Source organism: Aethina tumida, chromosome 1 (genome assembly GCF_024364675.1).
Source record: "Aethina tumida isolate Nest 87 chromosome 1, icAetTumi1.1, whole genome shotgun sequence".
Classification (NCBI taxonomy): Eukaryota; Metazoa; Arthropoda; class Insecta; order Coleoptera; family Nitidulidae; genus Aethina; species Aethina tumida.
In genome coordinates, this window is record NC_065435.1 from 42380438 (window position 1) to 42396649 (window position 16212).

The 16212-nt window shown below is 33.8% G+C and overlaps 2 protein-coding genes across 7 annotated transcripts in view; both read right to left on the reverse strand.

Moving 5' to 3' along the window:
* Positions 1–902: 902 nt before the first annotated feature.
* LOC109594353 (dentin sialophosphoprotein) lies at positions 903–8696 on the reverse strand. 6 transcript variants are annotated; one of them, XM_049966548.1, is made up of 10 exons: positions 8625–8696; positions 5571–5717; positions 5220–5372; positions 4616–4768; positions 4010–4162; positions 3407–3559; positions 1930–2360; positions 1534–1798; positions 1167–1294; positions 903–1113 (listed from the first exon to the last, which is right to left on the reverse strand). In XM_049966548.1, the coding sequence occupies exons 2-8, from the start codon at positions 5708–5710 to the stop codon at positions 1758–1760; spliced, it is 1224 nt and encodes a 407-aa protein (XP_049822505.1). In that variant the 5' UTR covers positions 5711–5717; positions 8625–8696; the 3' UTR covers positions 903–1113; positions 1167–1294; positions 1534–1757. The 6 variants fall into 6 exon arrangements, with proteins under 6 accessions (XP_049822505.1, XP_049822509.1, XP_019865133.2 ...); XM_049966552.1 differs by lacking the exon at positions 8625–8696 and adding an exon at positions 7176–7219; XM_020009574.2 differs by lacking the exon at positions 8625–8696 and adding an exon at positions 6365–6451.
* A 2769-nt stretch (positions 8697–11465) lies between these two features.
* Positions 11466–16212, reverse strand: part of LOC109595102 (membralin) — an 82322-nt gene continuing 77575 nt past the window's right edge. The window contains exons 9-10 of the mRNA XM_049966516.1: positions 14332–14431; positions 11466–12027 (exon numbers count right to left, since the gene is read on the reverse strand). Of these exons, the coding sequence (XP_049822473.1) occupies positions 11617–12027; positions 14332–14431 (511 nt within the window). The 3' untranslated portion in view covers positions 11466–11616. The remainder of the gene's footprint in view (positions 12028–14331; positions 14432–16212) is intronic.

A 16212-nucleotide genomic window follows, 5' to 3' on the forward strand; every position in this document is an offset into this window, starting at 1 on the left:
AAAACTAGCGCGAAATTGATCGGCGGAAATTTGCGTTGCATCAGAATTTTGTATGACCTAAATGTAACAAAAGGACGTGCGGCAAAAAAAAACGATAGCCAACTACATCGATGTGATTCAATAGACAGAAATAGTAAAAAAAAGTATTACCTAACATCCAATAAAGCTCGAAGGAATTCGTCAGACCATAGTCGATTAGTATGAAGAGATTATATAGCGGGTATTTCGTGTGGCTCCCCGTTCCGCAGCTAATAAAACAAACCAAAGGAAAACCACTTAACACATTAATACAGTAACTCGACAGCATTAGAAAAGTAACGGGATCCACATCGTGGGGAGAGTTTGGCTCGGCGTTGCGTCGGGGATGGAGCGAGATGCCGAAAGCCAGTCAACTCCTCCACCGAATTGATGTGTGCATTATCGGCAAATGCAGGCCTTCCGGCTCACTGACCGAAGAATAACATTTCCAGTCAACGAACTAGCAAAATTACTGATTGACGATACCGTCGTCAATACTTCCCGAGCCAGGACGCGGTTGTACACTTCCTTTAATACCGCCTCTATATAAGGATAATATATCACAAACATTATTTTTGATTGGTATCGTGGCATGACATTACTTCGTTGGGAAAAAAATTGATATTCTGGGTGCGGTAAAAATTGACTGAGCGGCTGCTCTTTATTTATGTATGTTAATAGAAAGCATTTTAAACAAGTTCTTTGTCTTTCTAATTCACTTCTCTAATTAATAACCAGTTCATTATTTTTATGATCATCAGATCTTTAATAATGTTAAATTAAATAATATTAGATACTGTGTAGTGGTTTTATTTTTTCAGGGTCAGAGGTTTTCACACTTCAGCAACATCATGACTTTAAAATTAAAAAACCTTATTTAAGAAGTTAATAATTTATTAGAATGTAACACTTTTATTAACAAAACCCAGTGTAAATGTATCTGTTAATATAGTACCATCAAATAAATTTTCTTCCAAACCAAATGTATTTTTTCTTGATACGATATTTCCACCTGAATACACTGAACGTACAACTTTGACAAGTAGTTACGTGTTCCTGCTGGTTGTTTTTGATTTCCATGATGTGCTCATATATCTAGTAAATAATAAATTAAGGAAAGAGATATTTGAATTTACTATATTACATACCAACACGTGAACATGTATTTAAACCTCTCCTGCTAAAGTTTGAATATTACGAATTGGGACTGGCCAGGAATTATGGTAACCTGTAGAAATCCAATTACATCCGTAATAATTTCAGTGTTGAACTCACTCTAAAAAAATAATAAATATATAACAAGTATGATAAAAACTTCACTATAATTTAAGTTGTGAATTACTAAATTAATATTGTTACTAGTTGTTAAACTTTGGAATAGTTTACCCTGCTGCCTCATATCGAATTAATTTTTTACTTGAATCCTCCATAAATTGAGAATGAGCAATAACAATGCACGAAAATGTTGAATAACATATGGGTATAAAATAATATTTCCAAAAAAAGCATGCTTACCTTAACAAATACAATAGGGTAGGGTTCTGTAATCACAGACATCCACAACATTTGCAAAATTAATGAAATGAACACTGTAAAACTGTAAAGGTCACAATTTATCGATAATACCAGTTGAAACATTTAAATCCAACTTATAACTACTTTCTTTTTGTTACAAAAGGAAGGCTGTAGATTTTTCGAATTGCAAGCATTCTGGTATTTATCGAAGGAATACATTAAATTTACTGAGACGTTGGTGCATCATCTGAATCATCTGAATCATCTGAAAGAAGTATGTTAATATTTTATTATATTATTTTAGGTGTGATACACCATTATACTAAGTTAGTTATTGCCTGTATTTTTAGTTGTAGCATGTGTATTGGATTTGGTATTGTTGTTTATAAAACTTACCAGATGATGAATCATCTGTGTCATCTGGGTTTGTTGCTAGAGAAACATTTACAGCGAACGAGTCTTCTAAAGTATCCAACAGTATAAATTCATCATCGCTTGGTATTGAAGCTACATCCCCGACATCAGCAAATATTGGAACATAAATATACGTGCTGCTAGCATTACTTGTCGTACCACCATCACCAATTTCAAATAAATTATGAAAATAGTCAGTATCCATCGGAAAATAAATCGCATTGTTAATTGCAAATGTTGAAACTGAGTTTGCCTCGATGAGAGTAGAACCACTAGAAGTTGCATTATCCGACAAAGTAGAAATGGTGTTCTCACTGGTAGCTGCTGCAACTATCGTTTCACTAGATTCAGGAGATTCATCTTCATCATATGTTTCGTATTCAGAGCTGTCGTCTAAACTCATGTTAAGTGATCTGATGTTAATTAAAAAAAAAGCTTTAGAATTTTAAATAATTATATTCAGAATTGCGTTGAAAAATCAGGAATGTGTTACTTAACTTGTAGCAAATATTGTCATCAACATTTTCACGTTATTATTGGCGTATCTGGGACTAATTCCAGACATATTGCAGACCAAAGCCTCCCAATGTCGTCAAGCTCAAATGATCGCAATCATTACTATCAACTATGAAGTCAACACAAATTATGTATCATTTTTTTGATAAGACAGGAACGTATATAATTAACTAAAGAGATCAATCAAATTTACCAAAATTGGTACAACCCTTAACTGCATCAGAATAATTTTTTTTTGAGAACATAATTTGTATTCCTAGCTAACACCAACTGATTAACCAACGTTTAAAAGTGAATAAGTTAATGACAATACTTGTCCATTTATTGAAGTATACCTTTCACTTTTAGTTTTCTCAGCATTGCCCAACAAGGTGGAAGCATCCTTCTTACTAATGACTCCTGCATCTATTGATTCAGTTGATTCAGTCTTCTCGGCTTCATCACATGATTCGAATTCAAAGATGTCGTCCGAACTTATATTAAGTGATCTGATGTTAATTAAAAAGAAAGCTTTAGAATTTTAAATAATTATAATCAGAATTGCGTTGAAAAATCAGGAATGTGTCACTTAACTTGTGGCAAATATTGTCATCAACATTTTCACGTTATTATTGGCGTATATGGGACTAATTCTAGACATATTGCAGACCAAAGCCTCCCAATGTCCTTAAGTTCAAATGATCGCAATCATCGCTATCAGCTAGCAAAACAAATTATGAAGTCAATGCAAATTATGTATCATTTTTTTTTGACAGGACAGGAACGTAAATAATTAACTAAACAGATCAATCAAATTTAGCAAAAAATTGGTACAACCCTTAACTGCCTCAAAATAATTTTTTCTTGAGAGCATAATTTGTATTCCTAGCTAACACCAACTGATTAACCAACGTTTAAACGAGAAGAAGTTAATGACATTACTTGTCCATCTATTGAAGTTTACCTTTCATTTTTAGTTTTCTTAGCATGGCTCAACAAGGTGGAGGCATCCTCCTTAGTAATGACTCCTCCATCTACTGATTCAGTTGATTCAGTCTTCTCGACTTCATCACACGATTCGAGTTCAAAGCTGTCGTCCGAACTCATATTAATTGAGCTGATGTTAATTAAAAAGAAAGCTTTAGAATTTTAAATAATTATAATCAGAATTGCGTTGAAAAATCAGGAATGTGTCACTTAACTTGTGGCAAATATTGTCATCAACATGTTCACGTTATTATTGGTGTATCTGGGACTAATTCCAGACATATTGCAGCCCAAATACTCCCAATGTTCTTAGTTCAAATGATCGCAATCATCGCTATCAGCTAGCAAAACAAATTATGAAGTCAATACAAATTATGTATCATTTTTTTGACAAGACAGGAACGTATATAATTAACTAAACAGATCAATCAAATTTACCAAAATTGGTACAACCCTTAACTGCCTCAAAATATTTTTTTCTTGAGAGCATAATTTGTATTCCTAGCTAACACCAACTGATTAACCAACGTTTAAACGAGAAGAAGTTAATGACATTACTTGTCCATCTATTGAAGTTTACCTTTCATTTTTAGTTTTCTTAGCATGGCTCAACAAGGTGGAGGCATCCTCCTTAGTAATGACTCCTCCATCTACTGATTCAGTTGATTCAGTCTTCTCGACTTCATCACACGATTCGAGTTCAAAGCTGTCGTCCGAACTCATATTAATTGAGCTGATGTTAATTAAAAAGAAAGCTTTAGAATTTTAAATAATTATAATCAGAATTGCGTTGAAAAATCAGGAATGTGTCACTTAACTTGTGGCAAATATTGTCATCAACATGTTCACGTTATTATTGGTGTATCTGGGACTAATTCCAGACATATTTCAGCCCAAATACTCCCAATGTCCTTAGTTCAAATGATCGCAATCATCGCTATCAGCTAGCAAAACAAATTATGAAGTCAATGCAAATTATGTATCATATTTTTTGACAGGACAGGAACGTAAATAATTAACTAAACAGATCAATCAAATTTAGCAAAAAATTGGTACAACCCTTAACTGCCTCAAAATAATTTTTTCTTGAGAGCATAATTTGTATTCCTAGCTAACACCAACTGATTAACCAACGTTTAAACGAGAAGAAGTTAATGACATTACTTATCCATCTATTGAAGTTTACCTTTCATTTTTAGTTTTCTTAGCATGGCTCAACAAGATGGGAGCATCCTCCTTAGTAATGACTCCTGCATCTACTGATTCAGTTGATTCAGTCTTCTCGGCTTCATCACACGATTCGAGTTCAAAGCTGTCGTCCGAACTCGTATTAATTGATCTGATGTTAATTAAAAAGAAAGCTTTAGAATTTTAAATAATTATAATCAGAATTGCGTTGAAAAATCAGGAATGTGTCACTTAACTTGTGGCAAATATTGTCATCAACATTTTCACGTTATTATTGGTGTATATGGGACTAATTCCAGACATATTGCAGCCCAAATCCTCCCAATGTCGTTAAACTCAAATGATCGCAATCATCGCTATCAGCTAGCAAAACAAATTATGAAGTCAATACAAATTATGTATCATTTTTTTGACAAGACAGGAACGTATATAATTAACTAAACAGATCAATCAAATTTACCAAAATTGGTACAACCCTTAACTGCCTCAGAATAATTTTTTCTTGAGAGCATAATTTGTATTCCTAGCTAACACCAACTGATTAACCAACGTTTAAACGAGAAGAAGTTAATGACAATGCTTGTCCATCTATTGAAGTTTACCTTTCACTTTTAGTTTTCTTAGCATGGCTCAACAAGGTGGAGGCATCCTCCTTAGTAATGACTCCTGCATCTACTGATTCAGTTGATTCAGTCTTCTCGGCTTCATCACATGATTCGAGTTCAAAGCTATCGTCCGAACTCATATTAATTGATCTGATGTTAATTAAAAAGAAAGCTTTAGAATTTTAAATAATTGTAATCAGAATTGCTTTGAAAAATCAGGAATGTGTTACTTAACTTATAACAAATATTGTCATCAACATTTTCACGTTATTATTGATGTATCTGGAACTAATTCCAGAGAACAAGTTGATGACAATACTTGTCCAATTATTGATGTTAAACGTTTACCTTCCACTGTTAGTTTTCTCAGTGTTACCCAACAAAGTAGAAGTATCCTTCTTGATAGTTGGTACAGTTACAAATTGAGTAATTATAGGCATATCGGCTTCATCACAAGAGTTGAACTCAGAGCTGTCGCCTGAACTCATGTCTGACCTGATGTTAATAAAAAAAAGGTTTAGAGTTTATAATAATTGTAACACGAATTGAATTAAACAAACAGTAATTTATGCCAAATATTGTCATCAACATTTTCACGTTTTTATTCCAAATCATGACATTTTTTTCCCGTTCGTATGATATTAGTAACTCTCGCTGTCAATTAGGAAAATATATTATAAATTCTTTATAGAACGTATCATTTTCCCAGGCTCCAGGAATTTATTAGCAAAGGGTCCAACATTCGAGGGCTTGTGATTTATATGATTTTCATGGAGTAGAAATTAGGGTCATATTGGAGTACAAAGCTTCCCAAAGTTAAAATGACTATAACTCTTACTATCAGTTAGCAAAGGTCAAGAAAATTGTCCCTCCTAGCTAAGGATACATGTACCATTTTTGCTAACATTGGAAACAGAAGCAAATTTTTATCATTAATTGAAAAATTCAAATTTTGGAATCAATGTTAGCAAAATTAGTAGATCCCTTAACTGTAGGGGCATAATTTTTTCTGGTGTCCATAGCTTGTGTCCCGAGCTTAATACGTATGATTTCCGTACGAGCAAAATTTGATGACAATACTTGTCTAATTATTTAGGTTAAAAATTGAGCTGGAATAAAAATGGTTTCTGAGAGCTACTCACCCTCGCTAAGTTAGCTGAGTTACTTGTTCGTATCCCACCAGGTGAGATAATACTAACTTTTGTAGATTCGACTTATATTAGTCTTGTGATTATTGCTTTTGATGTGCAACGACGCGACTTACCCCGTCTATTAATTTGTAGTGGTATCAATGTCTGTCATTTTTTGATTATTAAATATGAATTTACAATGTTTTGTTTTTTAATAATAAATGAGAATTACAGTTGGTATTATTAATTGTAGTTTAATGTTTTATCTAGGTATTAAAGTCCCTATAATGTATGTGTAGTAACATTACCACTGGTGAATGTGAATAACGAGTACGTCCGGGAAAGTTGTACCCAAAGAAAATCTATAAATGAATATCGAAAGTGGAGATGTTTATTTGTGCGTTTAGTCGATGATAATAATAATAATAATGATTTATATGACTTACACGAAGTAGGGATTAGGGTCATGTTGGAGTACAAAGCCTCCCAAAGTTAAAATGACTACAACCCTTCCTATCAGTTAGCAAAGGCCAAGAAAAACATTCTCCAAAGCTAAGTATGTATGTACCATTTTTGCTAACATTGAAGACAGAAGCAAATTTTCATCATTAATTAAACAATTCAAATTTTGAAATCAATGTTAGCAAAATTAGTAGATCCCTTAACTGTCGGGGGATAATTTTTTCTGGGGTCCATAGCTTGTGTCCCGAGCTAATACATATGATTTCCATCATAAGTATGAGCAAAATTTGATGACAATACTTGTCTAATTATTTAGGTTAAAAATTGAGCTGGAATAAAAATGGTTTTAAGAGCTACTCACCCTCGCTACGTTAGCTGAGTTACTTGTTCGTATCTCACCAGGTGAGATAATGCTAACTTTTGTAGATTCGATTAATATTAGTCTTGTGATTATTGCTTTTGATGTGCAACGACGCGACTTACTCCGTCTATTAATTTGTAGTGGTATCAATGTCTGTCATTTTTTGATTATTAAATATTAATTTACAATGTTTTGTTTTTTAGTGATAAATGAGAGTTATAGTGATATTATTAATTGTAGTTTAATGTTTTATCTAAATATTAAAGTCCCTAAAATGTATATGTAGTAACATCACCACTGGTGAATGTGAATAACGAGTACGTCCGGGAAAGTTGTAATCAAAGAAAATCTATAAATGAATACCGAATGTGGAGATATTTATTTGTGCGTTTAATCGATAATAATAATAATAATAATAATTTATATGACGTACACGGAGTAGGGATAAGGGTCATATTGAGGTACAAAGCCCCCCAAGTTAAAATGACTACAACTCTTCCTATCAGTTAACAAAGACCAAGAAAACTATTCTCCATAGCTAAGTATGTATGAACCATTTTTGCTAACATTGAAGACAGAAGCAAATTTTCATCATTAATTAAATAATTCAATTTTTGGACTCAATGTTAGCAAAATTAGTAGATCCCTTAACTGTCGGGTACGAGCAAAATTTGATGACAATACTTGTCTAATTATTTAGGTTAAAAATTGACCTGGAATAAAAATGGTTTTTAGAGCTACTCACAGTCGCTACGTTAGCTGAGTTACTTGTTTGTAACTCATCAGGTGAGATAACACTAACTTTTGTAGATTCGACGAATATCAGTCTTGTAATTATTGCCTTTGATGTGCAACGACGCGACTTACCCCCTCTATTAATTTGTAATGGTATCAATGTCTGTCATTTTTTGATTATTAAATATTAATTTACAATATTTTGTTTTTTAAAGATAAATGAGAGTTATAATTCGTATTATTAATTGTAGTTTAATGTTTTATCATATATTAAAGTCCCTGAAATATATGTGTAGTAACATCACCAGTGGTGAATGTGAATGATTTATTTGACTTACACGGAGTAGGGATAGGGTCATGTTGGAATACAAAGCCTCCCAAAGTTAAAATGACTACAACCCTTACTATCAGTTAGCAAAGGTCAAGAAAAATATCCTCCATAGCTAAGTATGTATGTACCATTTTTGCTAACATTGAAGACAAAAGCAAACTTTCATCATTAATTAAACAATTCAAATTTTGGACTCAATGTTAGCAAAATTAGTAGATCCCTTAACTGTCGGGGGATAATTTTTTCTGGAGTCCATAGCTTGTGTCCCGAGCTAATACGAATGATTCCCATCAGAAGTACGAGCAAAATTTGATGACAAGACTTGTCTAATTATTTAGGTTAAAAATTGAGCTGAAATAAAAATGGTTTTAAGGGCTACTCACCGTCGCTACGGTAGCTGGGCTACTTCTTCATATTTCACCAGGGGAGATAATACTAGGTTTTGTAGATTCGATGAATTTCAATCTTGTGATTATTGTCTTTGATGTGCAACGACGCGACTTACCCCCTCTATTAATTTGTAGTGGTACCAATGTCTGTCATTTTTTGATTATTAAATATTAATTTACAATGTTTTGTTTTTTAGTGATAAATGAGAGTCATAGTTGGTATTATTAATTGAAGTCCCTGAAAAGTATGTGTAGTATGTGTTCACCAGTGGTGAATGTGAATAGCGAGTACGTCCGGGAAAGTTGTGCACAAAGAAAATCTGTAAATGAGTACCGAACCTGGAGATGTTTATTTGTGCGTTTAGTCGAGTTTTATTAATTAAACCCAAACCGCATAATTTTGAAATTGTGTTTTAGCACTCGACCTTTGCGCCCGAGTCCCCCAACCCCAACGTATTCCTCGAGGCGAGGATAGAACAACACGAGGATATCTGTCAAAGGGCAACGTTTCTCACTCACAGTAGACCAGTCCGGTTTTGATTTATGTGCGTTTGTGGACCAGGGCCAGGGGGAATTGGTCCACTGTTCTCTATTAATAAGATTTCTTAGTGTTTTTAGTACTGCATCACAGAGACTTTCGGATTGATGTATTTCATATTTCTAGGGGTTTGTTAATTAGAATACACCACAGCCGTACTGATTTAATATATCATTATGGAATTAGCAACGGAGCAAAGTATTTTAATCTTTTGAAGAGGACCTGAAGTTACAAACATCATTAAATATTGCGTTTGTTCATAATTAATTAAGCCGTTTTGAAAAATAAAATTTTTTGCTCCTTTAGATGTATTAATGTGTCTGGAAAATACCAGTAAACTGGTTATTTGTTGGTTATTTTTACAAATAATATATTGTATCTTGATAAAGCATCCACGTTTTGTGGAAAGCTCAATTATTCTTTGATCTGCTTCGAACTATATAAACCTGCTAACGTGAAAAATATACGTAAACCTTCAGAAACCATATCAAATTAAAAAATAATTGCAATAAAAGTTTTCATGTAGCAAGTTAGTACGTAAATTTTCTTTGAGCTCACAATGTCAGCAACCCGCCAGAATAATCATTCAAAGAAATAAAAATGCAGTGAAGTCCCCACTGGGTGGCATGAATGGGTTTATCTTGTCATCAACATAAACCGTCTTACAATGCGCTTTTCCTGGAATATACGGAATTTTTACGAGTAAAATCATATTTAACGATACAATAAAGTTAAGGTTTAAAAATTAATTTTACTTACGCTTTCCTGAAAGTTAATAAAATGAGGAATTAAGTCTCAGACTTGCTACGTGTTCCGGGATTATCTATTGTTGCAGGATTTAAGGGAATAAAATAGCATGTTGCACAAAAGTGCATTAATAATATACGTTGATATCTCACGTCTGATGTTTAAAATATTTAATAAACCCTTTATTGGTATTTTATTAGACTTAATTGCTGCTGATTAGTTTTGTTAATTTTTTATTGCCTTGAAATCTTTGATGAAGATAGCGAGTGTACCTTTAAAACTGATTAGTATCCTTTGCGAGCCATTAAATTCAACCTTGCTTTAACAGTGACATAAATCCATTTTAGAAAGAGGATTTGCATTAATGAACTAAAGAAATTAATCGTAATTAACAATCCTAAATTGACAAAAATATTGTGGAGCGTATTTGTCAATTTAACCGGCGACTCGTGATGGCTTACCTGTAGGACACGTCTTATTATTAAGGACACGGGGGAGAGCTGGCAGAAAGCGAAAAACACGAAGCTGGGGCAATATAAATTATAAGAAAGTAAGTTGCACACAAGGAGCAGCCGACTCCAGACCGATTTCTAATTACCGAGCTTGGTAGATGGCGTTACGATGCTCGCTTGTCTTCCTTTGAAACACATAATTACCCAAAACACCCGCCGGCTTTACTACTTATATGGTTGCACGCTCGATATCCTCTTCCTTTATACCTGACGCTTTGTACACTCGCCGCTCTCCTTAATCTCTTCGTTATTCGCTATCTTTAATTTCGTTTCTGGTGCAAAAATGCCACTTAATTTCATTAAAGTCTCTCCCTCTTTTCTTCTTCCACGATTTTTACAATGATGTACTGCATTTTTATGTTACAAGGATATACCTTCATTAATTCATTTTAATAACCTCTTGCAGAGTTTGTTTTTAGGACTTTTTGGTGGGAAATGAAGTGATCAATCAAAAGGATTTCATCTTACTTACCTCCAACTGACTTTTAACTGTAGAAAGGCTGAAATTGGGATGAGTGAAAAACTAACATGTTTTATTAATAATGGTTTATTATAACCAAAATCAAAATACTACATTGTATCTCATGGTACAATTTTATGTCAATTTCACAACTATACATCAGAAGAACCAGATGTAGTGGACATCTGGATGGTCATGAGAGACGCAGCGCAGTGAACAATTGAGTTAACCTGGTTCTTAAGCAGGTACTTGTGACGCTTAGTATCTCCCTCTTTTCATAGTAGTATTTTTATGTAACAAGCATATTGGTTCATTAATTCATCTTAATAACTTCTTGCAGTATGTTAGAAAAAGAACTTCAGATGTTGACAGGTGAGAAAACAAATGACCACCCAATTGGATTTCGTGTTACGTACCTTCAACTGACTTTTAAATGTATATGAAGACTGAAATTTTAATGATTGATAAAAGAGCTTAGATGTTCATAGGTACCATCTAAAATTATTCAATTTTACTTACCTTCAACTGACTTTTGATTGCGGAAAACCTGAAACTGGGATGATTGACAAAACACCACGTTTTATTAATAATGATTTATTATAATCTTCTACATCCACCTATGGAAAATCAAAATATGTTATATATACACAATTTATTCTAAAGCAACAATAATGGTACAACCCACTGGATCTCATGGTGCAACTTTACGTCAAATTCCTGAGGACACAACTATGCGTCGGAGGCACCGGACGGCTGACGGGGATCGCCGGTCTGACTGGCCGCCACGACCGTCTCTCTGTTCGAAGTCTGAGATTCGGTCGACTCCATGGTGGTCATGTGTGTTTGGGTCGTTTGGATGGAGGTGGGCGGCTGGGCGGTGGTTCCCACGGTGGAGGTGGTGGTGGTGACCGTCGAAGTGGACGTGCTCACCTGACTCACCGTAGTGGAGGTCTGGGTGGTCACGGAGGGACGCACCGCGGTGAAGAATTGAGTTAACCGGGTTCTTCTGGCAGGTGCTTGCTGAGGCTGAGCCGGAGCTCTGGCCCGCGTCTGTTGGGTGTGGATGAGGAATCGCTGGAAGTGGGCCTGCTGTAGGATCACTGGGAGCTCGTAATGATGGAAAAAGTACACCATAGAATGCTGAAATTAATGACCATATGTTAATTAACCTGAAAACATTCGTGACGTTTCGTATTACTATACAAAACTGTCGTAGCTTGACATGCGGAGTGTCCAGTAGTTTTATGCACTGACGTAGAAGGAGAATACAACCATCAAAATTTTTCGGTTAGTTAATGTAAAAGGTTTTAATGTCAATATAAATTGACAACAATATGACATTTTATAAATGTCATAAATTTCATTAAATTTTATGTTTTTCCGTATTAACCGTTGATTATTAATAGTATCTTATAATAATATATCAAAAAAAAAATTTTGTAATTTTTATATAATAAAAGTTAATACAATAATATTTATATATACTTTCTCAATTAAACTACCTTGTTATAATGAATACGACAATAAACAAATAAAATATATGTTTACACAAAATATTTTCATTAATTTCACAAATTGTTTTGTCTATTATTAATAATAAATTATACTTTCCAATAACAAAGGATTTTTATAAAATTACTGTACCTTTATCAAACGGATTTGGTAAAACTATTTTAAAAACTAAAATGAAAACTAATTTAAAAATTACATCATATATTAAAATAAATAATCAATAGTTGTTCAAACTTACCAATTAAAAGGATATTTATTAAATCCCAGTATTTATTTAATAAGTAGATTTTGTGAAAATATTTTAAAAACTATGGGAGGTAAAAAAAAATTAAAAATTGCATAAACACACACTGGCGTATTTACGAAATGTACAAAGTGAAAACATCAATTGGGCTTAATGCAATATCGCCCGATATTTTTTACATTTTCCGTAGTTTTCGTTTTTATCCAGTTTCATAAAACAAGATAAACGAATTTTGATCAGAACCTGACATTTAGTAAAACATAATTACTGGCCCTTTTTTGAAAATGCAAAATTACAGCAAGCCTAACTTAATAATGTGCTACCACACGTGAAATATTTAACATTTTTATTTTTCAATATCATTTCAAGTTACACTGTAATTTAAAAGGCGACTGGCTGGTAATAAATCTTGTTAGAGTTTTAAATAAAAGTCGGCAAAAAATAAATTAAAAGCAACATTTTATTAATACTAAATAAAATGTAAAATATTTTATGCTGCGGAGATTGAGATGCTGTATTAGACTATAATTGGAAAAAGTTCTTGATACATTTTAAATTTATATAGGGAATATGTTTGATGTAGAGTAAGAAAAGCAAGTGGAATGTAGCACCTTAATTTATATCTCGTCTGTGCCGATCACTGACTGAAATAATTTCCTGCTGTTGGAAGCAAAACTGCTTTAAAACTTTCGTCAAAGAAGACCGATGAAGTTAATTTATTTAAAAAATAAATAAATTTGAGAGAGAGAATGAGGCGCTTTTTACCAATGCCTACATCGAGCATTTTAAAAATTAGACTCCCGACTAAGGGGAAACCTCTGAAAACTCTTGACGAGAAAAATTCGCGATAAAGTTAAGGGCATAAATAAAACACGTCCAATTATTTTCATTGCAAGTTATTCGAGAAGTCGTAAAACGATAAAAGTTTACAATTTTAAATGAGTTTTCGGTGAAAAAAAATGATGTTCTAATAAAACTCAAAAATCTCTTGCACTTCCAGTGAATCCACGTCAGACGCCGGTGTTTTCCTTATATTTCAAATTACTTTCTTGTATTAAAAGTGGAAAACAACAACGGGAGTTAATTTACCAATCAATTCAATGTGTCCACCCGACACAAAATCATATTCCCAGTTTAATCGATACTGCTCAGGGTTATTGAAATAAGTCCCACAAAAAATCTGATACCGTTCAGTTTCTATTTAAAATGTGACGATATCAGGCAATTGTCACAGCCAGAGACTCAAATAACATTCGCAGCTGGTGGCAGGGTCTGTGAAACATGTTTGATAACGGCAAAGTTTCTTTGTTTGCTGAAGAAAAGTATTTTAATATCGGAGTTTACAAGCTAATTGATGCTGTTTAGTTAAAAAAAAGGGAAACCGTATTTTCCTCCCAAATACAATCGCATACAATTTATTTAGTGTAAACAAACCATTCGCTATTCAAATATATTTGCAAATAATGTCCAAATAACGGAGAAACTTTTCCCGGTACGTTTATAACAGCGGAATTTGATTTAAGTTTTCAACATTTTTGTCTATTTTTGTCGTTTCAGCTTCAATATTTACATAAGCGGAGTGAACACATATTTTTGTTATGATGGTTGTATTATTAGTGATATGAAAGTCTTCCAGGAACACAACATAACAAATAGCATAAAGCTAATGTAATTTCTGACATACGTACCTGGATAAATAACCAAGAAGTTACAAGGGCTAAACTGCTGTATTGTCCATTAAATCTGTAGTGGTATGCATAAAATGTGAAGTGGTAGAGGTAGAAAAATCTGTAACAAAATTTATTTTTAGTATACACTTTTCACATAATCGACGAACATTGATTAAATGTTAAACCAAAAACTCGTTATAGAACGAAATAAGTTAATTAATAATTTAATAATGTGCATGAAAGACATATCGGTGGCATGTTCAGTGGAAAATTCGTGATGAATTCTTGAGGAAGACTTTCCCATTAATGCCCGAGGCCTTAGGCTACTTAAACGGAGGTGGTAGGTGGATTGGGGCGATTTCTGTTATCCTGGCATATCTCAAACATCCTCTACGGGGTTTCATTTCAGGCCAATCCATTCTTTAGATGCTGTGGTTCTGTTGTTACATAAACATTCTCATCGGCAATACCACCGTAATTTAGTCACATGTTTTAATAGAGATTGAAACTACCCTGTGTACGGATTACTTTCTGTGTCACATATTCATAATAATTATAATGGAAAACAAAATTCGTTTAATTTTTGGAGAACTAATTAAGAGAAAACTGTCATCAGGTTTCATCTGTACGATCTAGTTTGAGATAAAGGCTAATTTCATTTAGTTCTAACAAAAAATATATTTTCAGAGGTCATAATGTTATAGTTTTAATTAAAAACCAATTGAATATTCCTGGAATTACCCATGATTCGACCGACCTTCTCATACCTAATGAAACCACCTTTATACCTTTTGGCCATAGCATTCACCAGCAGAAATAACTGTGTAAATCCAAATATTTTTAGGAATAATATTAATTTACTATTGATTTTTATACTGTCTTATAAAAACTACTATATTCTTCTATAAAATGTGATCCTTCATTCTTTCTATAGGGTTGATATCTGTATATGGAGATAGACGATAGGCGAATTATTATTTAAATAAATCAGTCTAAGGGAGCTTATGCCAGAACAGTTAAAAACCAAAATACATATGCATATGCTGCTTTTATTTCAGATTATACATAAGGTCATACAATTAGTAAGTAATTAATGAGAAAACTAACCGGGCACATTCACGTTATTTATCGTTTCACCCGTTCCCCGTTCATTTTATTGAATGTAATACCGAGTAAACGAATTTATGTAGATGCTTTTAAAAGCTTCATCGAGTTATTAGAGATACACAGATACGACGAATGTCTCGACAATCGGAACAAACAGTCCTAAAAGAAGGAAAAAATTAATGATGCGTGGGTCACGTCAAAGCGTTCGCCGTATGCACACACGAGACAGACGGGGACGAGGAAAAAAAATCCGGGAACATAATTTAGCTGAAAGCATTTTCCATTCGGGGAATTACATCAATGTTACGGACTGAATAATAGTTTTCAGCGTCCACCTGAAACTGACTTCGGCCCCATTATGTTGAAAAGGGTGTCGCTTCTGGTCACGTGGTCCGGTCACGTGAGCCGACTGTGCACGTGTTTCGGACATGTTCCGGCTGCGTTGCGGGGCCCCCCAGTTCTGTCGCGTTTTGTTTTAGGCCGTGTCCCGTTCCGGCGTTCATCTCGCGCCGCCGATCCCATCTATGTTGGGTGACAGTTCGCGGCCGAACATGCGCCCCCCGCCCCCCGGACCGCCGTTTCGGCGTCGATTTGTCCCCCGGCAAAAAGTACATGTGTTCCGGTAAATTAAATATGTTCCGACCTTTTTTTCTCGTACGGCGAATTTAACATCTATTTGGCAGTTTGTCGGTGTCGTTCTTAAGTAAAGTGCAGCTTTACTGCATGCAAGGGTTACATTTACTTAATTGCTCCACTTTTATTTTTATTCAAAATAATCAGAAAAAAAATTGC

What these genes read in the sequence shown, in the direction of transcription:
- LOC109594353 (XM_049966548.1), bottom strand. Translation starts at nt 5,710, where the DNA reads ATGAGTTCAGGCGACAGCTCTGAGTTCAACTCTTGTGATGAAGCCGAT. An exon ending in AAGAAAACTAAAAATGAAAG is followed by an intron (nt 3,560 to 4,009) that starts GTAAACTTCAAT and finishes AATTAACATCAG; the next exon opens with CTCAATTAATATGAGTTCGG. An exon ending in CACAGATGATTCATCATCTG is followed by an intron (nt 1,799 to 1,929) that starts GTAAGTTTTATA and finishes TACTTCTTTCAG; the next exon opens with ATGATTCAGATGATTCAGAT.